The 23,307-nt window shown below is 38.3% G+C and overlaps 1 protein-coding gene across 4 annotated transcripts in view; it reads right to left on the bottom strand.

Moving 5' to 3' along the window:
- Nep2 (Neprilysin 2) overlaps positions 1-23,307 on the bottom strand; it is a 259,222-nt gene that overhangs the window by 17,208 nt on the left and 218,707 nt on the right. For 2 of the 4 annotated variants that reach the window (XM_071595689.1, XM_071595685.1), the window contains exons 2-5: positions 8,174-8,331; positions 3,785-3,889; positions 1,093-1,338; positions 1-122 (exon numbers count right to left, since the gene is read on the bottom strand). The exon at positions 1-122 is cut by the window's left edge and continues 90 nt beyond it. In XM_071595689.1, the coding sequence (XP_071451790.1) occupies positions 1-122; positions 1,093-1,338; positions 3,785-3,889; positions 8,174-8,331 (631 nt within the window). The remainder of the gene's footprint in view (positions 123-1,092; positions 1,339-3,784; positions 3,890-8,173; positions 8,332-23,307) is intronic. The other 2 variants (XM_071595687.1, XM_071595686.1) reach the window with 2 other exon arrangements.

The raw sequence follows: 23,307 nt of genomic DNA, 5'->3' as shown, positions 1-23,307 counted from the left end.
GTAGACACTTTGGAGCCAAGAGAATGAGCCTTCATCCCAGGAACTTCCTTCAAGGACTGGCCATCCTCCAAGTCTGCTGAGCACTTTCTTCAATGGCTCCAATCCTCTCTCCTCTATGAGTGCTGTAAGTAATGGTGATTATGATTTCAATTAATAATCTGCATGGTATTTTGTTAGGAAAGAAATTAGTGCACTAAGAGCAAAGATTTTTGTGGACATAGTGGGGCATGATGAGTGATTTAGGAATGCTCCATTCATTTAGGTTTGCATGAAGCCATCTGCACGTTGATCAATCAAAAAGGATGAATTAAATATTTTATGTAGAATTGCGTAAGTAATAAACGTTCATTAGAAAATTCTAGAAATATGAAGATATTGTTATTGCCAGCTGAAATGTGGGAAAAAATTTTTTGCTCAAATAATGGGCTAAAATATTCATTCCATTTTATGCATAATATGAACACATCTACAATGAAAATTTATTAAAGAGGAATGTGAAATTTCTTATAGCAATTAGAACCTTCACTAGGATAGTTGATTTATTAATTTTACTTCCATAATTAACCCATGAATCTCTTTGATCGATATTAATCTTGTGAAATTATAGTAAAGAAAATACCATCGTGGTTTAGTATTTGCACAAGTTTGTAAAATATAGGTTTGCATTAAATGTGAGATATTCAAATATGTAGTTGACAGGGGCAAATCTTAAACCCTGTTTGAAAAGAATAAACTTTAGTTTCCCTGTGACATGTGGAAAAAACATTTGAGGATTAATTATTTGCAATATTAAATCAATTCCACTCTGCTAATTGATTGCCCTTGGGAGTTTCCTTAATATTATGGGCACACATTAAGAAATGCAAAAATTTTAATTCCTCAATTGTAACAACACTTGAAAAGATTAAGATTTGTTCCAGAAAACTGTTACATTAAGAGGGTACGGAAAAATATCTTTAAAAAATAAAATAAAAATAAAATGGTTTGCTCTCAAATCTTCGTTTAATCAGATAAGTCTCAATTTAATTAAAATTTTCTCAATGAACTTAAATCCACGCACCAACTTCCAAGTTGGATCTTTTGTTCACTTACTTTTATTCATGCAAGCTCTGTAAAGGTCCTTTGCCATTCTGAAAGCTCGAAGGTCATTAGGCTGGTCAGGCTCTTCTGCAATCCTTCTTAGCTGCTCCTGAAGTTGGTCATGGATTACGTTAAAAGCATTCAGCGAGGATTTGTCTTCAGGAATGGTGCTCTTGCTCTCAAATCCTCCACAAGCATAGCTGTAGAAATCCTCGCAGGGTTCAACTGATGTGTCCATATTGTCAATGATCTTGGCGGCTGTCGAATTTGTTTATACATAGGAATCATTAATACTGCCAATGTTTTATCATTCATATACTAAAAATAAAGTCATTCAAATAAATACTGGCCAATAGTAGTCTATGAGTGAACCTATTGTGAAGTGAATTTACATGAATCCATTTTCCATTAAAATGGCAATTAAAAGAGCTGTCACTAAGCATAAATAATTGTTCTTTTCGCCATTGCAACTGAGTCACACAATTCGACTACATTTAATTAAATCCCAGCATCAGATTAAGCTGGTTGAAACCCAATTACAGCCATGAATTTGGGATAGGGAGTGAGAATGAATTAAATATGTGGAAACAAAGTTGTACTTAACATTCTTGGAGACCTGGGGGAATTATTGGTATTTTTAATTGTGTTGATAATTGAGTAATCGAAATATTTGTAAGTGTCAAAAACTAAAAAAAATAAAACAGATCTACCATGATATGATGACCCTTGATTGGATTCAACCCAATGACCCTTGGGATGGGCTGTGACCTTTTTATTTATTGGAATAACTGAGTTAAAACTTGGAGAATCAGATCTTAATTTGGTACCTTCATGGGGGTGTCAAATCATTCTCTATTTTTGCAGAACATCTCAAAATTGTATTATTGGTATTCAATATAATTTCTCCCATAATATACTGAGTTCCTAGGGGAATCAGATTGGGAAGCATACTTCCCAAGTTGCATTCCTGAAAACCCTTGATAGTCACATATTGTATTTCAATATTAAAAGGAATATTTCCTTATGTTTATATTCTATGAATGGAACCAGGAATATTTCGACGATGCTGAGGACTCTTAATGCCTGATTACATTGCAGATTATCAAATGCATGTAAAACATTTTGTATTTTTTTCCCATCAAAATCCTTTATCCTATTTTTTTTTAGGTAATCTATCGGTAAAAGTAGGTTTTTGGATGGACACAACTACCAAACAAACATTTTATTACTCCTAACAAAACACAAAATCCACCATCCTACTCTATATCAGGTCCCTCTTCATCTCTGAGTACTTTCTTCCTCCCTTCATCCCGTCCAACATCCCTATCCTGTTCCTTCCCTTTCCTCTTTTGCCCAACATTCTACCCTCTATCACAGTCTTCAACATCCCACTGCCGGTCAACACCCCCTTCATCCACTTTTCCTGCCTCCATAGGCCTTTATCCTATAATTTTTGTTTTAACGGTGACAATTGGTTTTGCTAATGCTAAACTTTTTGATTAAGGTAGTGCAGGGAAACTCAGAAAAAATGTAATTGAGCATCCCTCGGAATACTATTGCATAGTTTTTGAAGAGGTGAACTATCAGTTTGTTTCTTTGGTCGACATTGCCTCAAGCAAGCATGAAATCATACCATTCCAAAAGACTCCCCCAAATTCCTGTGTGCTCGAAAATAACAACTTTTAGAATTCCTTGCATGAGGCCAGATTTGCAGTATCTTACAGGCAATGATGCAAAAGACTCATTTAACAATAATTAAAAATACCACTAAAGAAATACAACATAGAGTAAACTATTAGTTATTTGTGCTAATGGATGAGGTATGGATAATTAAAAAAAACATAGATACTATTTTACAGCCATTTTCATAAAAGAATGGATTGCACAAGAACATGGAACTATCATCAAGTGAATAGCAGAATGTATTTTCCCCAGAAAGCTAATCAGGATTCATAGCCATGATAAAACAAATGATTGGCAAAGGATAAATATAAGCAAAGGATGACTGATATGGATTCATACTTATCATATGAAACTGATTAAAATAATGTATTGTACATAGTTGATGACTTATTTGTTGCAGAGTAAAACCATATCTTTGCTCACCTCAAAAGCGAACATGGAATAATCAGGGCTAATGAAATGCAAAGGAAACAATGAAGAGAAAGTATGGAGGGTATGAGAATGTTTTAATTAAAGCATCAAAAATTATTGACAACTTTTGATTTTTATGACATTAAAAACTTTTTGAGGAAAGCTGAGGTATTTCAAACTTGTGTATTTATTTTATAAAGTATGTCAAAGTTTGAAATCATTTATGGTAATTATCTTTATGATTGTGATTTCAATTGAAATACTGAGTTTCCTGGGAAGAGAGAATAGCAAGGATAACCTGTAAAACAGATAATCGATAGTTTACTGTATTATTCTTTTATTGGTTTTGAGAGGTGGACAAATTCGTTCGGCCATTTTAGGCTGGGTCTCTTAACTCAGTTATGTAGTGCCCTTCCAAGGGCGATGACAGAGGAGGTACCTTGTGCCAAATATCTTATTGCTTTAAATTTCCTAATTGGATAAGTAATTAATTCTATTTGATTAAATATAGACTCAATTTGGGTCAATCTGATGTCATTTTCGTACTTTAAATATTAAATCTATTGACTTTGTGATGGCTCACATATTTCCACTGACGACAGTCCCTTACCTGCTTTGATGCAGCCCTTGGTGAGGCATGGGTTGGCCTTGGGATCCTTGAGGTCCTCCCCTATTAAAGCTTCTGCCAGAAAAGGGAGAGACTCTGATCTTTCTGCTGGGTTTTGGTTTAGAGGGGGGTCAACCAGGCATTCGATTGGAGGAAGATGATAGGAGGGAGGTACGAAAGGGAGGAACGGAAGAGAACAAACGAGTGGAGTTAGGCAAAGCGTCAGTCGTCTGTGAGTACAAAAAAAAACAAAATGATGAAAACAAAGAACAGAGTGGTCAGGTCTCCTCTTTTACTGTCAGCAATCATCTCCATTTCACAAATTTCTCAGGGCTTGAAAACTTCAATTGCGATTTTGGAATTGAAATCCCATATTTCTTCCTTGGCGAAGATTTTTTATCATTGTGTTGGAAACAGTTTGGAGATTCATGCATCAAATCTTTTCTCCCTGTCTTGAACTTGTAAAAAAAGTATTTTGTCTGAATTTGCATCCATAGGGAATTTTTATTCATGGTTTCAGTGGTGAAAATGTGTATTTTTAATCACCTCCTCGGTCTCCTATGAAGTTTATTTTTCCCTCCATATACCTATTTTTGCATGATGGATGAATTATTTTATGTTGTTTTTTATTATGAACAAAACAGTCATTTGCATCTAATTTTTTTAAACTTCACATTGGTAAGGGAGATTGATTATTTAAAATTTTACATATTTGTCAGTGTTACATAAATCGAGAATTAGTGCCAGTGCTATGTAGTTATATAGCTGAATATCCAATTGCATTGATTTTATAAACATTCATGCCAAGCAATGGGCAGTGAAGACATTTTGCTTATTATTTAAACTACTATAAATCTCCATGTTATAAATATATATATTGGAACGTTGTTTGAAAGAATTTGATTAGATAGAACTAATGAAAAATTTTACTAGTATACGTTTTTTTATTAGTCGACTAGTTTATCTTTCACTACCAATTTTCGTGCAGTGATAAAACAGGAAGTAACTAAATGTTAACTGTTTCTTGAAAATTTATCCATATTCACCACCAAAAGAATTTTGGATTGTGTTGCATCTCTATTTTACAGAGAGATTACTGTTGCAGTGACACTTGAAACATTTAATTAAAAAAAACTATGAAATAATTTAACAGCAAAAAGATCGAGAGAACCTAGTAACTTCTACGCTGCGAGTATTATATGAAGCAGTTTTATATGTGATAGTTTCTTGTTTGCATTGATCCTTTGTTGAATAGTTAAATTAAATAAAGAAAGCAAAGATGATAGACTACTGTATAGACAGATGGCTACATGTATGGGAAGTTTTATTTGTGAAATTTTTGGTTTTTCTCTGTGATGTTCAATACTTGATTATGGCAAGCAGGCTAGAGTCATTTAAGCGTTTGATGAAGTTTTTGCAATGTCACATCCATTTGGTGTGGGAAAACATTATTAAAAATAATTTTTAGTGCATTAAATAGTTACAGGAAATTGCAAATGCAAGAAATAAGTGATTCCCTCCACATACCATTTCTCCATTTCAAAACTAATTGTACTTGTCTACAATAAAATATATATAGGACAGTAGAAGGCCAAGTTTTGTGAATTCTTACGAACACATGTGCCAGATAATGGTTGATATAGTCCATGTTCTAATTCATTGTCCACAAGGTCAGTCTTTACAGAAGCAGCAATCAGGAGGAAGAGATCTAATTGCCTCAAACCCATTGGTTTTATTATCGTACATAGATAGCAATTGTCACAATGTGTGGTCATCATTAGGGTCAAAGTCATTCAGTCGTTCATTAGTTACAAAGGCCGTCATGTCTTGCATTGAGAAGTTTCCCATGCCAGTAAGGAGTCAGCATGCAGATAAGTAGGAAGGAGTAGGTTGAAAGATATTAGGATTTATGGAAAGTGGGAACAGATAAACTACACAGAACACAAGGAAGAGAGGAAGTCCATTGGGTATAGGAATGCCTGCTGTATGTGATGGTTTTATTACATACATGTAATTTTATTTCAAAATGGAACATCTTAAATGGATCATGACTTTTTTCCAATACTGAATAGTGATATTAGAAATAATTTAATGATTATTACCATGTGATAACAAAGCATTTAAAATGCAACAAAATTATTTGCATGTCTTAAATATTCAGGCCTGCAAAATTTAGCCTTCGAAGTAAGTCCAATAAAAACTGAATCCTAATTTAGCAGTTTAATTTGGCTGTATCAATGTACACATGTAGGTACTTAATGGCTCTTTATATATATGTATTACAATTTTGTGCCAATTCATCCAAGTCTTTCTCACATCTAATGCATGTCCATTTTGAAAGAGCAAATCAATATTTTTTAACATTAACAAATAATGTACCATCTCATAATTTGTGTTGAATAATTTGATCATGATAAGTTGATTAGAAAAGTACATTGAATACAAAATCACCCAAAATACCAGAGGTACTTCATTGCCTGCCTCGTTTATAAAGAAAATAGATCCTTCTATATTTTTAAAATTTATTACTTTTTCCCATCTTATTTCTCAGTGTTGCATTTTCAAATAGATTTAAAAACTACTATTAGAACATTGATTACTTTGTATTTTTAGGTGTTTTGCATGGATTTAAATGAATCTTGCATTGCTGCATAATTTTTCAGCTCAATAAAACTTATCAATAATTGAAAATATGTGAACTGCAACTGATGGGATTTCAATTTATAATCAATGATATGCTATCAATGATATTAAATATGAGCTACTGTGAAAATTAAAAACTTATAGATGTGAATAGAAAATATTATGCAGTTTTTGGTATTTCTAAGGTGCATTTGAGGTAATGAAAAGAGGAAATTAAATTTTGAGGAAAAATGTTTTGAGACAATTCTAATGGATCTTTGATTTTTTTTCTCATTTGAACGCTACATAGTTGAATGCCATTCTTGGCAATTATTTGCATTATTTTCATGTTGTGGAAATCAATTAAGTGCAGTAAATATAGTTAAACCTTGATAATTTTTTTAATCTTGCATTGTTTTAACCTAAGGAAGGAAGGAACCTACTTATCACATAAATATTACGTTTGCTTTCGTGATTCTACATTTAATAGGTTCAACCAACTGTATGATTTGCCTTATATTTTATGCATTAACTGAAGATATAATTTTAATTAGGTATATACAGTAAAATATAAAAGAAAACATTTTCTTTCTCACTTTAGCCACACATAACATTTATCAAAGTGCAAATGACAATTTTTGGAGTCACATCTGGTATTATAGGTGCAGTTATTTTTCAGCCAATAAAATATATGTATCAGTAATATTTCAAAGCTAAGATGAAGGTATATTTTTGCCGTGGCATTAGAAATATGATAGTAAGAATGGATTTTGAACCTAAAAAATCTGTGATACATTTATACATATTGATACAAGTTTATTTTTTAAGGAAAGGAAGAAATATCTACTATAAACTGCCACCAATATACTTTTTTCTACTGTTTTAAGGTATTATAGAAACATATACAGAATAATAGTCAAAGAAGATAATTTCCATTCACCTTAAGGAAATGGTTATTAATAGCATGAGTTCGTAAAGTTGATGGTGATTCCTGTCTTTGTAAGAATATATAACCAGAGCACTGCTTACGTATACCCATCAATGACCTCCACCCATTCAAAAATTCTGTTGTGTCTTTATTATACTTGTTTGCCTTGCCTTAGGATTCTCTCATGTAGATTACATTCAGTTCAAGAATGTTTCACCTTTATTATTACAAAAATTCTTACTGAAATAAGAATACAGAATAATTCCAGACGCAATGAGTCCCTCCAAGGATGTATAAATATATTTTTATCTAGAAGCTATCTTGACATTTGATTTGTCCAATGTTATAATGAAATCAATATAGCTTAATCTTCTGCACAAATTCACTGGTGATATTATTCTGTTGATATTATTAACAATTTATTTTTATAACTATTGGGAATCTTGCCAATGGACAATGTTTAATTGATAATATCCATGCAATTAAATATTTCAATTTTCTTGCTTGAAGAGTCAAGGAACATGTTTGCAAATGATAAATGATACTAATGATTCAAGCAATGAACATTCCTATTTCTTCCTGAACCTTGAGTAATGAATTTTATGAAATCAATGGTGGAAAGGGAAACAAACTTTTGTTTTACTGAGTTAGTGTCACTTAGTTGTTCCATCCATTTTGGTGAAAGCAAGATCAGATCAAGAAACTTTGGATTCATATAAGTATACATATCCTGTGCAAGAATAATTCTCATTTCCTGTGATTCTGCTGCACCTATTGTTAAAAACATTACGTGCTCATTCACTGTTTATTTGATTGACAAAGATGCATCTCATATCTCTCACCCTGGTCTCTAAGACCCATAATCCCGAGAGGTGGGACCCCTAGTAAGATGACGGCAACAAGAGCCACAGTCAGACCGATGGCTGCCAGAATGGCCACCGTTGCCACCAGGGTCAAGTTCCTCTCCATTGTTGTACGCCGTCGCCACCATGTTGGGTTCCTGCCGAGGAGAAAGAAATCATGGTGAGTGTTTTTTTTACAAACATTTATATTTTGTTATGCTCTAGTTAAGAGTGTGAGAATCTGGAGCAATTGATAAAAAACATATATGGGGCTATGCTATACAATGCTATTCTTAAAGTTCCATATCAATCTTACCAGTACTAAGGAATTATTCTTGGGTAGATGCATCATCCATTATATACATCCATGGCCTTAAATTCATTCACAGCTCCTGCAGAAAATTGTGGCGAGTCGCGCACGAATACGAATGCCTGTGACATTATATGTACGGCATTTCGTCTCAACATCTAGTTCCTTTAAAAGCCCCAAAAAGTTCGAAGTAATAACGATGCCTCGATAGCTTAAGTGGCTAAAGCACTCGACCGGATATTGAGGGATCTGGGTTCGAATCCCAGTCAAGACGAATAATTTTAACACTCTGAAATTGTTGAATTACAGTGCACGTATTTACTCTCTGAATCATTGTGATATAATCAGTTTCATCTTGGATCTCGGAATGGTTTAGCGCTCAATCAGCTCCATTTTATTGCTCAATATAGCTGATCTTCTCCTCTTATCTTTACGTTTGGACCTTGAAATTAGCTCCCACCTTTCTTAGATCATCCTCTGCCCCCCGCAGTTCTTCTATTAACGTCATGATGGATGGGCGGATGTATTTATTCATTCAAGGTACCTATTCTACCCATGAAAGTTGGGTTTTGGATGGTACCGAATTTCTTCTATGCGTCCCGAGAACTTTGTTGGTACCAGAAAAAAATTGTTCAGTTTTTGTTGTGCTGGGGTTTTTCTGGTTTCCTTGGGTTAGAACCCAGTTGATGCCTCCAGTCGGTAGCTGAATGCTCCTCCTACTAGCCTACCACGCCGCGAGTGGGAACACGACTATTTTAAATGTAGACAACACACTGTTTTCATCATTCCCAATTTATTTTTCGAGGGAAATTACGTGAATAATTATGGTAGAGGAAGTCCTTTGTGGCATTTCTGTAAGTTTTAAATGCGTGCAAATGTCCTCAGTCTTCCAGGCACTTAAACATTAATTACTACTTCAAATTCAATTTGGTTTTTAAACGGGAATTTTGCTATCGGAACTCTGAAAAGGGACAATTTTTGTAGCGATAATGAGAGAAGTGGCGGTAGCGTACCGTCAGGTTTTATTGTCGGCGCGCGTCACAATTGGGAGCATTGTCAATCCATGGCGCAGTCGCAGACTTGCCGAATGGGCACTAAAAAAAGCAGTTCCCGGCAGTCATCCTCGCTTCCCCCGTAGCCTCGCGTCCCCCTTCCCAAGCGGTCGGGTCCGCGTTGGCACCAGCGCCGTCCCCAAAGCCACACGGGGGCGGCAACTGCGATGAGCCGAAGCCGCCTTTGCACCGTCACGGAAGAATTGGGTCGTCTAATCCGCTCGCTACCAGGTGATGCGACCAAGTGCTTCTTTTTTTTATTTTCAACGTCCTGACTGCCACCTTGCACCCGAGATAGAGAGAGAGAAAGGGTCGAAGAAAGTGAAGAGGCAATGTGAGATTCCGATGGCCTACTAACGTGCCTAGACGCCATTTTCTTGTACACTTTCAAGTCGGATCCTACAGGTTTTCTGGCGCACCATGAGAATTTTTCATGCAAGCGAAGCGTGACGAATACGACGTGTCTTGAGTGACGGTTTTTCTTTTGGGGATTCTGTGTAATTCTTCCCATTCCTCCGAGGATGCATCGTCGTGGCGGTCTTTCCTTCTTGTTCCCTCATTCGCACCACAGATTCGAGGCGATTGGCATTCGGCGTCGCCGGCATATTACCAGGTTGAGATTCCACGAGGTGAATGATTTTACGGAAATACTACAAATCAAAATAAAACAGCGGAACATCGTCTAGGGAAATAGTAAACCGCAAAGTGTGAATGCAATTCTCTTGCGCGCGAAGCCTGGATATACGAGTATTTCTGAGTCTGCCATTTCGGCGTCCGAACTGAACTGGTCACTGAGAACCTGAGTATCAAAAGAGTCACGGTTAATTTTGCCCCTTGTGTCGACCGGCATTGCGGATGCCCATCGCTAGATCCCCATCCGCCCCCACAAATCGTTAAGTTGCGTTTTCTCATGAAATTAAAAAAAATATATTTTCCATTCCTCTGAAAGACACCTATGTTCTTACACCTGGGCACCCTCTTTCACCACCAGTTATACCGTTGGCACCATGACAGTGATTTTCATCCGGCGTGCTGAAATTACACAACTCAGAGGTCCCGCGTAATAAAAAGCTCCATAGTGCTGGTATTACAATTAGGTATTTAAGGTCCGTTGACGACTATGGCTGATGGCACAAACCGTAATGAACATAGGAATAGCCCTTTTTGCGTGGATTATGATAAGAATTAATTAAAATTACGTAAAATATAAAAAATAGTGTAAAAAGTGTAATGACTGCAATCGCACAATAGTTAATGAATTTGTGATGAATAAGTTAGAAATTTGAACTGATTGACACTCATTGCATGTAATTTATAATGATGTGAAGAAACAAATTACTCCAAGTACAATGTGAGGTTGGTGTATAACGATAAAGTGGGAGTCGCAAGGAAAATGAATTATCAAGAAGTGGTGGAAATATCAGATAAAGATTAAGAAACACTACCCTGATGTGATAGTAATGTTACAATGGATTTTTTCCGACTTTGTCGTTTTTCTCAGACTTTTCTCTTTCGTTTTCTATCCCACACTCTTCTCTTTCGAAATCTTTGAAAAATGTTGGCATCAAGACTCTCCTAGAGCTATCTTTCATTGGATGGAAGGCAAGATGCGGCCATTAAATAAAAAAAAGCATGCTGTGACTCGCGCGTCTTGGATCGAGCGGGGCGCGGATGTCAGCGAGGGGCGTCCAGTCCACCCCAATGGCGCCAGAGTCGTCGCTCCAAGTGGAACCCATCCGCCTTGGCGGTGTTTTCGTTCTCACTTTATCTTCCAACAAAAAACCGCCTCCCCGCCCTACTTCTTCGCACTTCCAAGTAAAATCGCGATATTTCTCCAGGTTGATCTAGTCCAGTGATTCCAGTTGGCAGAGAAACCACCTCCTAGCTGTTGTAGCGGTACTAATTTACTATAGGATGCGTTCGACCGTTTGAGTTCATTTCCGCTATTTTAAGTGCAAGGTGGGCACAATTTTTGTAGGGATAAGATTATTAGGGAAACTCGGTTTGGAGAGACACCCGGCGTCGGGATAAGTCTATTATCTTAAAGAAATACGCCGATGGGTCGCACAATTTAACGCCCTATTCAATGGACAGCGTACCTCACTTGAAGTACTCTCCACGTGACGACCTGAGCAGGGACCGGGATACCGTTGGGAAGCTCTGCCACCGTCAGGATTCGAACCCGGGCCCTCATTGGGGTGATAAGCCGCTACCATATCACCCGTATGAACCCGATCCCTTGGAAATACAAGAAGATCGATTCCCGTTCGGCAAATAAATGGCATCCTTTGGGATTCATGCGGCTGGATTCCACGGAAATGTTTGCACGGAAGGTTTGCATGGGATTTGCTCATCATTGAGTTTGCAAACAAAGCGACAGGGTTACTTGTGGGCACATATTCATCATGCCGCTTCCTTTTTTGATTGGGTAATGCATTTGAAATAAAAAATCTTAATTTTAAGTTATCTCCAGGAAACTTATTGAGAGGGAAAGGAATCCTATAATGTTAATGTATGAATTTCATGCACCTTAAGGTCGATTTACACTATGCTTATATCAGTACTGATTGTAGGATGCTCAAAATCGTATCGTTTTAAAAGCGAAATGATATTCGACAAATGATTAGAAATCGTTTTTGAGTACTTGAAGCAGAAATAAGTACGATACTAAAAATTTAAAGTTGTTATGCATATTAAGATACTTAAGGTATAAAGATGCTATACTATAAGACGATACTAAACGGAAATAAGAACGTGCTCATTTTATATCCGATCCTTGAATCCGATAGCCAATGAGAGATGAGTAGAGAGGAGACCGTTACAGGAGACGACCGATTGTTGCGCCGTAATCAACATTACTTTTCAATCAACACTGAAACCGTCGAAAGCACAAAACAAAAGCGTTGCTAAACAAAACTTTTGCATGCGCAAAAATCGATTGTCGGTAGAACATTTGGATTGTATACAAGGATCCATCAGAGTTTGAACACCTTGTTTTCATCCAATTCCAAACGAAGTTATAATCGTGTAAAACGGTCTTTACATTCATGCATTGTATCACGCGTACTCTGTACCGTTTGTTAAACAACGAAGTGTAATGGCGGGCGGCGTAGATCGTATAAGACGGGCCCATCAACAGGCGGACATGTTTTACCCGCGAGCGCCACATTAATTGAAGTCATGAAATATGTGGGTTAAGTTCGCGAGGAAAGGAAATGGATGCCGCCGGTGCATCTGGGTTTTCTTTCCCGGCAGCGACTGACCGGGAGTGCATTATAACGTGTAGCCCTTCGCCCTTGTCACCCACTTTCCCGTTTGCGTAGCATTCAGGTTAGAGGGAGGGTGAATTGACGAAAAGTCGATTGATCACGCCGCGAAGTGCGCGACAAATCTCTTTGAATTTATTCTCCTAGAGTGCAATTTCCCGCCATTATCCCCAAATCCCTCGCTCCCTCCCTTCTCCGTCGAAGCAGACATTTTGAATCCGCAAAGCGAGTCTCTACCATCAAGAGCAGTCAACTCGAAGGTTGGCTTTGATCGGTGAGGGCAAATCCCAATTCCCAAATCTAGGCCTTAAGGTGTTCTCCACAGTTTTGGAACAAAGTTCGTTGAAAAAATTCTGCCTTTCCAGTATCGTCCAACAGTCTCATGAAAAAACAGAACCTTTTAAAGTTTGCATCTGCTCGAGACACCGAAAGTGTTATTTATCTGCGTTAAATGGCACTTAAAAAGTGTATTTTCTACGTACTCACTTGCTCTTTCGTGTTATGACACTACATTCATATATATGACATTTTTTTAAAACCCAAATGTTCGGTTAAAATAAAGTGCACTGTTGATTTTCCTAAATTTAGTTCATCAGCTATCATTCAGACAGTTTTTCGACGATCGGTAAGGGCAAGGGACCGCACACGATCAATGTTGTCGTCAACACAGGTGGTTGAAGGTCGTCCCGGCTTTGCATCATCCGTGGCATCTCGTCGGCCATCTTTAAAACGCTTGATCCACCTACAAACGGATGTTTTCTTCAGAGCATTATCACCGTGAGCAACTGTCAATATTTCAGTAATTTCTTCATAAGGTTTACCGCGCTTCACCAAAAAACTTGATGCTGATTCTTTGCTCTGTGATTTCGGCAATGTCCATTTTCCACAAAGAGTAAAAACAGGAGGACAACAGAAACTAACATAACTGGCACCATACGCACAGCTCGACGATCCGCCAAGCACAGACGGCTAATTGGGTCTCAGACAACTAGCGCCGCTAGTGAGCCGGGCTATAGTCCTTTGTCATGGCCGCCAGATTGCACAAGTCTATTTCTTTTGTGTATACGCTATGAATAATTGGCATTCATAATTTGTTGGATCTTTTCCGGATGTTAAACTGAACTAAACAAGTTTTTCTTTTCACTTTCCTCACTCCACGTGTTTATTCTCTCAAGGTTTTTCTTCCAGAGCTTGAGTTTTCTGTATCTATCCATTATTAGGTCGCATGGAATTCACAGTTTGACAGGGTGCCTAGTCCCCTTCCATGCGCCACGATTCGGTTTCCCGCGAAGCATTGGTGACCTGAAGTACTTGCCGATTGGATTATTATGTGGGGTCGTCCCATGGCATCGCTTGAGGATTTTGATCCCAAAGTTGTCACTGGTCCTTAACCTCCTTAATAAATGTCCCTGAAATCGAATCCCCCCTCCTTGTGAAAGCCTCTTTGTCCACAGCAAGCTCTCTTCTTTTAACCTTACTGTATTCATCATACTTCCAGGAAACTGTTCTACCTGCTCTTGTTTTGACCCTCCTGTTGTGACGTTTATCCTAGTCTTCCTGGTTCTCAAAAATTTCATCATTGTTTCGTTCATATTGATTCGTATCACATGTCTAATTATGATTGAACATATATTTTTAGGTTACCTTTATTTGAAAATTTAGTGCACTGCTTTTTTGACAACAACATTTTAAAAACGAGGAAAACTATTTGCGCGCATGCATAAAAAAATACACAGAAGTTGTTTCACGAAGTTTACACGACAGTAAAAAGATCGTGGTCACAGTCTACGATCTAATTTTATCAGTTAACTCTTTGTATATTAACTGAAAAGAGAACTTCTTGCAATTTTATACTTAATAAAAATTACTAAGTGGAAAATCACAAGAAGTACTCATCACTGTTATAATGAAACAGTTCCTTCACATCACACAAGAATATATTATATATTTATTTATTTTAAAACATTACTCACATACAGCAGTAGCGCCATTTTACAGTGAAAAATATAACAAACATGAAAGACGACCAAAGACAATAACAGCATAACAATAACAACGAGAACCAAGCATTTTATTATATATATATATAGGTACCGTTAATTCAGTTGTGAGTATGTAGGTACGATATAAATGCTGTTTTTATTTTTTGAATTCTCAAGCTCTTGCGTATCGCTGCATTCCGAATGAAATTAACGCGATTTTTTCCGAATTTCTTTTTTGCGCCTCGAGATTTTTATCTTATTTTTTTCTTTTCTGCTTCCATCCGCGTCCTCTCTATCCCTCCAGGACTTCTCTCAAACATTCTGCTGTTGAAATCTCTGCGTAGTTTTTTTCAAGACGCGTTTATTTCATTCTCTTTGTCTTTTATTGAATTTTTTATTCAGCTCTTTTTTACCGAAGCGGAGAATTCAGGCGAAATGAAGAAAGGAACTTACAAATCTTTTACTTTTTAAGTGAAAGCATAGTAGCTTGTATTCTTCCAGCATTGGCGTAGTCAAGTGAACTGAGCCTTCGTCTGATGCCTGGAGCAGGGGTGATTTCTAAGCAATAATCGTCATTAAATTTTTCTATAAGCTGAGATCGATTTCAATCATTCATTCATTCAAGTTAATTTGCCAATATTTAAGGTGGATTTTGTAAGATTTCTGGCGCCCATTATCTTCAGTGTATCGCGAGAACTTCCTCTTGTTTGCCTCACATCATTTACTCCCTCGTTTCTTAGTAACTTCTTCCTGCATTCATTCTGTCTTCGAAGTCAACTTTCTTCCTTCTTGTAGCTCTCTCAGTCCTATTTATTTTCTCCTTTTCTCTCTCCATCTGCATCTCAAAACCTCTAAATATACGCTTATCCTTTTGCCTTAAAGATTAGCTTTCGTATCCATAAAGAACTCCACACTTCCACGTTAATTTAGTTTCCAATATTATCTTCTTTTCATCTTTACTTTAGTGTGCCATCCATCGCTTCTCTTCTACATATACGTTGTCTGTTCAATATATATGCGAACTGGGGCAATCTGGTGGCCATGACGCTGACCATAGCCCCGCCCACTAGCGGCGCTAGTTGCCTATGACCCAATGAGCCGTCTGTGCTTAGCGGATCGTCGAGCTGTGCGTATGGTGCCAGTTATGTTAGTTTCTGTTGTCCTTGTTTTTACTGTTTGTCGAAAATGGAAATTGACGAAATCACGGAGCAACGAATCTACATCAAGTTTTTAAGTAGAAGTGCGGTAAAAGTTATGAAGAAATTACTGAAATGTAGACAGCTGTTTACGGTGATAATGCGCTGAAGAAAACATCCGTTTTCAAGTGAATTAAGCGTTTTAAAGATGGCCGAAAAGACGCCACGGATGATGCAAGACCGGGATGACCTTCAAACACCTGTATTGACGACAACATTGATCGTGTGCGGTCCCTTGTTCTTACCGATCGTTGAAAAACTGTCCGAATAATACGAGCTGATGAACTGTATTAAGGAAAATCAGCAGTGCAAACTATTTTAACCGAACATTTGGGTTTAAAAATGTGTGCAACATTCGTGCACATTCAGCATTGATTGTTTACCATTTTTTTTGCAAAGAATTAAGTCACTATCCTTGATCAACCTCCTTATTCGCCAGATCTCACCCCCTGCTATTTTTTCCCATTTTCAAAATACAAAAATGTGTTGAGGGGACATCACTGGGAAGAAGTGGACACAATGTAGCAAGAAACGACGAGAGAACTGAAAAGCCTAACTGCCGAGGACTTCCGCGGGGGCTTTAAACAGTTGATAAGAAGATGAAATACGTGAATAGCCTACGAATGGAGAGTACTTTGAAGAAGAGGACACAATCGATGTAGACTAAATTTTGCAAAATAAAGTTTTTATGGCCTCAGTTCGCGTATTTATTGGACAGACCTCGTTTATATGTATATATTACTTTTGCTAATTTGCTATCTATTCTCCGAATATTCCCACTGAAGCGCCCATTATCTCTAGAGTACTACCCAAGTAGTTTCCAAGGGTTGATGAACTGCTCCGCGTGATGTAGTTTATTCCCCTTCTATTTTAATGTTTAACTAAGCCTATCTACTTCTCCCGTATTTTGTTTCTTCAGTTCACCTTCGTTTTATCTTTATCGCATGCTTCTCCCATTTGGATCCAATGATGAGTTAATAAATCTCTGTCCAATTTCTCCGTTGACAGCTTTTCAAAATGTATTATACTTTTAAATAGCGTGATAATTTAGAAAATGTAAACAAACCTTTATAAATTTAATAGTTCGGTACGCATAAAGGCAAATGTTAATGCTTGCATATAATGGGACGTTATGAGTTTGCATGGACTTTAAGATATCAATGAAGGTGGTGAACACGTGGCGTGAAATAGCGTTACTGGCGACAGGGCAGATGATGATGGTTTATCCCTGGACGCCGGCAACCCTACGCACTCCTAAAATTTGTTACTCTTTCACGAGTAGAGTCGTGAAATGATACCACTTCATGTTATCCTAGTTACTGATTTGTAATATATCGTTTAAGGCAGGCTTTATTGGTGAACACGCCCACGTTTCTTATTCCCGTCCGATGAAAACACAAAATCCAGTATCCTACTCTACATTAGACCCCTCTTCATCTCTGAGTACTTCCTTCCTCCCTTCATCCCGTCCAACATCCCTATCCTGTTCCTTCCCTTTCCTCGTTTGCCTAACATTCTCCCCTCTGTTACAGTTTTCAGCGTCCCACTGCCGGCCAATACGCCCTTCATCCATTTTCCCTACGTCCTTGTGATTTCTCCCCTCTCTCCCCCACCGTACCTAGCAATTCCTCATTTGTTTCCCTTTCTGTCCACTTCACCTTCTCCATCCTTCTCCACACCCGCATTTCAAAAGTCCCTAAGTCTGCGCCTGTCATCCTGCTCCCACTTTCCGATGTTTCCGCACCGTACATAACTACGACTACTGTTTAATTCGCGTTGACATAGCACTAGAACACGTCTCCATACTTCCGCTTCTCAAAATACACTGGATGAACGACCTCAAACCTGCGCATGCGTTTTGAGGGGGAATGTTACTTCCACATACTACCAGGAGTGCTTCGGAAGGTCATTTTGTTCGTGGCCGACAAGCATGTGCGCATTAGTTCTCAGCCCACCCTCGTGCGATCCATATCAAAGTTTCGACGAGCCTTTTCTTAACATCCTTGTTCAACGTCCCTGTCATCAATTTTCTTCTTCTTGTGAGAGATTCTCTGTCTATTGCAATTTTTCTTCGTGTATCCATACCACTTTGGTCTAAAAATGGCAAATGATAATCTAAAATGGCGATAAACGCTGAGATTATGACGTGCTCCTGGGTTTTCACGGTGGTCCCCGGCGGCATGAGACGTGTCGATTCCCGAATGACGCTCCATGAACGATTATTCGTTCCGGAAGGAAAACCATCTTCGACTTTTCTTTTATCTTTCTGGGAGTTGAGGTAATAAACAATCCAAGAGATATAAAATGTCGAGGATTTATTATCCATTAATGTTTTACTTCCCCACCCAACCGAGTCAAATGCCACTCTTGTTTCATTGTCTGCGTTCAACTGCTCCCGCTGTTATTCATATTTTCCGTCGGTGAAATCTCTCCGGTTTCCATGATTAATGCGCGCGCCGATCCTTTTGCGTATCGCAAGGAATGGAATTCAAGTTTCAGAATTAAATATTCTGAAGGATGACGCATAATGTGTTTGAAGCAGATGGAATTGAATCTAGAGTGCCAACCTATCGCTTTGTAAGGGGCCTTTTGGTCCCTTAATCATTCTACTTTACCCATCTAGAAAAATAAAATCTGAATGAAAAAATCGAAACGGTTTGTTTGTGCATTTGACTTCGAGGATGCCTTAAGAATGCAGAAGAAGTGCACCTGTGTTGGTCGTAAAATTATCAATATTCCGTTGAAGAATTGTCAACATCAAAGACCCATAATATATATATATATATATATATATATATATATATATATATACTAGTTGACTCGGCGAACTTCGTACCTCCAAACAATCTCTGAAAAGTTTAGTTATAACAATTATAAATCAAGAATGGCTGTACCGATTATTTTAATCATATTCGACTTGTTATAATGTTATAAGAAAATAATTCAAAAAACTAAAAAATTAGGTATTACAATGGCTTGTCAGAAAGACGTTTTCCTTACTAAATCTATATATATATATATATATATATATATATATATATATATATATATACATTCGGGTTTATTCTCTTGAGTCAAGCACCTACAGATATCCAAAAAATAATTATTTTGCTATCAGGCGCAAAACAAATAAAGTGGATGGTTTACCAGCACGCGAACATACCACATATAATTGACCATGAAAAAAACATGGGTTTTCTAGATTCAGACCACAGACACTCAACGATAGGCCTTGTGATTTGTTAATCGTCATCGCGAATGCAATACGAATAGGAAATTGTATTCGTTTAAACTCAAGGGCCATATCTGTTGGGATCATAGGAATCCTCAGAATGAGAACTTTTTCATCTTTGGATTTTCCTTTGGGTAAAGTAGCGTGAATGAAATTGATCATCAGTTTTGTTTTATCACCAAACGCGTTCCATTGCATATTTTTGGTTGGTTTAGGTTTCGAAGTATCATGACCACCAAGCCAATCTTCAGCTGTAAATTGCGCATTGGTAAGCCAGGCACATTGAAGGACTTTAAAATTCAGATGGATACTTGGTGACTTCGTATTCGTTTGTTACAAAGTCAATAAATTTGAATGAATGCAGTGTACAAACGATTTGATTCTGAATTATGAATATCGATGCAACAATTTCGGAGTGTAAAAATCATTCGCCTTGATCAAGGCGAATGATTTTTACACTCTGAAATTGTTGCATTGAAATGCATATTAGCAGATGACTCCGTTAAAAGTTACCGCTGCGGCATCTCCTGCAGTTTCTTTCGAATCTGAGTTATGAAGTTTAAGTTATCTACATCTTTGTTCTTAGCCACCTAAATTGCTCGCTCACTCAATCATTTTTGATTTTTGTAGGAATCAATGATGTTCGGGAACACTTTGTTGAAGAGCTAAACTTTCGATGAAACGAAATTTCACAATTTCCGAGGAAATGAAATCAATCCGCCCGATTCGTCGAGAGGAACGCGGCCATTACCGATAGTCAACAATTGCTTGGAGAAATGATCAGCAGACGGACGGATCGTTCAGCAATACAACTCTCATGTTTGTTTTCAGTTGACGTTTCTTCCCATAGCGCCACAGATTTGATGATTAGAGGAAGGCATTTATTTCATCGGCAGCAGTCGATCTTGGAATGAATGGCAGTGTTTGGCCGAAATCTCCAGACAGTAAAATCATTGCGCCATTAAAGCATCTCGAGTCATTGCGCAGATCTTTCAATGTCCGGTCAAGTGCTTCCAATGCGCGTTTGGGCGCCATCGTGCATTCGCCCCACATGAATTTAGATGCTACTAAAAGTTTGGCTGTTGCGGACTGTTTCGAAATGTATCATGTCACTTGTTCAGAATTTTGTAAGGTTAACGGCAACTGGAATGCTGAATCAGCCGCACGGCATCCTTCCAGCAATGCCAGAAGAAGCAACTGCTACCGCAACGTCCGATCTCGCAAGAGCAGCGTTCAAAAGCAATGATATGAGGAATGTCTTCCCAGTTCCACGAGGGGCATCCAGGAAAAATAAGCCACCATTTCCATCATCAATTGCCTTCATTAATGTATCATATACTTCCTTCTATTGGGGGTTCAGAAGGGGTACATTCGTTTGAGCTGATTATGTTCCGAAGCCTAATTGCATTACGGGTTTATTGGGAAAGGTTAGATTTTCTGCATCGCGGCATAATAATATGAAGCAAAAAAAGTGACCGGTAACCTAAATGCTTGTTTGTTGTCGTTGATTTGTTTACAGGCATTATAGTGACGTGTCAACTCGAGCTAGGCTTACCTCGAATGTTCTCGAGTTGAATTCTCAACAATTCTCTCAATGTTTCTAACATTGTTACGAAGCTCAGCCATCAAATTGCTAAAAACAAAACGACTCATTGATACGATATTATGATACGGTACGATATTTTCATAGTTATTCTGCTGTTCCGGGCTGAGACGAATCCAAAATACCAAATACCATTGAAATTGGTACATCCACTCTAACTTCACTGATAAACTGCCGCCCATGAGGGTAACACATGTCTTCAATCAACAGCAAAGCCTGGTTCTGCATCTCCTCATTTTCCTCCGCACCAAGATTTCTTGTACTTACACGAATTCAATGTAAAATATCTTCTTAGAGGTCACGTGGATTGGATGGGAAGCATGTTGAAAGAATGACAGCAAATAATGGGCGTATCTGACTTGGAGATGCAGAAATAGTTGCTTCAGCCATTGCCGTGTCCTGGATGACAGGAAGCGCGTCGCCTTTCTTCCGACGCTAAAATTTCTTCGATGAAGCGATAAAAAAAAATCATAAACACAGTAATCAACCCGATGGTCGGTTTGGTAGGTGATGGTAGAGATCACCCAGTACTGAGCCTTATGCGGCGTGTGAAATTCACACATCAGGGTAGGGGGACCAGTTCCTTTCCCTGTGCCGGTTATGGTTTCCCAGGAAGACCTGGTACCCTAAAAATCACTTAAGTTTGGGTGGAGCTGCAGGTACCCAGAGTGCCGTGCCCAGGAATCGAACCCGGGACCCTCCGGTCAGTAGACCAACGCTCTACCCCCTGGACTACCGCGACCCACAATGAAACGATACGATACTCTACGGTACGATACTTTTAATGTGTCCATAAACCCAGGTATCCTTAACGCAGTACCTGTAACCCTGTGAAGGATTCCACTTAGGTTTTGGGTGTTCCCGCAAACTGCTATAGGATGTTATTCTGGTTGAGAGGTTGTGGTCAGCCACTGTCGTGGAATTTTTTTTCCCACAAACCATCGCAACAAATTTAGTTTTCATTCCGAAACGAATGATGCAAAAGAAGAGCATCAGTAAAACGCACATCCGGATCACCAGGAACCGCGTCACCTTGCTTCCGACGCTGAAATGTCTTCAATGAAGCGATATGATTAAATATTTTACGATACGATATTACGATACGATACATTTACGATATTTTAATGATCATTCTGTTATTATGGAATGAGTCGTATCGAAAAAACCAAACAACATGAAAATCGGTCCAGCCGTTCTCGAGTTATAAATGGCGTAACTAACACGATTTACGACTTTCTTTTATAGATAATTGCTTTAATACGGTTTACTTATGACGTCTTCAACTAGGTTTCCTTGTTCCCATCTTGAAAAATACGTCCCAGTCAGATAAGGTGAGGACTTTAGTTCTTCTGAGAAAAATAGAGAAAACTCACATGGAGGGAATTTTTTTCAATTACTGTTTTAAAAAAAATAGCATTTTACTGATTGGTCAAATCTGTGGGGAAAATATTGCATTTGCGAATTTATCGCGTGCCCACCTATTAATTTCCATGACTAATTAGTATAATCTCCGTTTGATTTGCCGTAATGCGATTCAGTTTCATTACCTTGGAAATACAAGATAAACAAACCATTTATGTTTATTGAATGAATTAGGTATGTATGCGATTTTATGCGTGCAATGAAATCAATTGCCGCACGTGAATTGAACACTGACGGATATATATCTGAGTGAAATTGAAAGTGTAGTGCAATGCCATAAATAAACATCAGCTGGGGCTTTGCAATCTGAAATGCTTCGCTCGAGGGTTTGGTTGAACCCAATGAGTTTTAATAATGACGTCAGCGTTGTGATTTTCGAGAAGAGCATTTTGCCTTTCCCCGCGATGAGTTTTAGTCTCATTGTCTTCAGTTTTTCAATCTCACTAATCACTTACAACATTAGATATCCAATTAAGAAGGACCAGGAATCTAGGAAGGCAGAATTTGAAATTCCGAATGGTGGATGGGCTAAAAGATGCCGATTCTAATTAACCGAACTAATTCTTTTCAATCGCCATACAGGGTTCGTCCGGAAAATAAGTGTACTGACTCCTGGGCTGGGCGCGCCGCTCCAGGTGCGCCCAGCACCGCTCTGACGGGCTGCGATTGGAGGGGGGTATGTTGGCAAGCGACGCTGAAAAAGGCAGTCGGCTCTGAGCTGTGGTGTAGTGAGGAGCGCTGTTAACGCGAACCTCCACGCTTCGACCCACGTCACGGAACGCGATGCCGAAGTTTTTGGAGCAGAGTTATTCCATCAAATTTGCGGTAAAGCTTGGGAAATCGTCTACCGAAACTGTCGGTATGATTAACCAGGCTTACGGGGAGTCAGCCATGTCCAGAAACATGATCTTTCGGTGGCACAAGATGTTCGTGGAGGGCAGAGAAGAGGTCGACGACGAGTCTTCGAGAGGTTCCCGATGATGCCTTCGCGGGAGCGTTCCAGGAATGGGAACGCCGCTGGAACAAGTGTATCGACTCACAAGGGTCCTATTTTGAGGAATATTAGCTTAA

This window comes from Hetaerina americana, unplaced genomic scaffold, assembly GCF_022747635.1.
Source record: "Hetaerina americana unplaced genomic scaffold, ioHetAmer1.1.p SCAF_7, whole genome shotgun sequence".
In the NCBI taxonomy this organism is placed as follows: Eukaryota; Metazoa; Arthropoda; class Insecta; order Odonata; family Calopterygidae; genus Hetaerina; species Hetaerina americana.
This window is presented reverse-complemented; position numbering and strand designations above follow the sequence as displayed.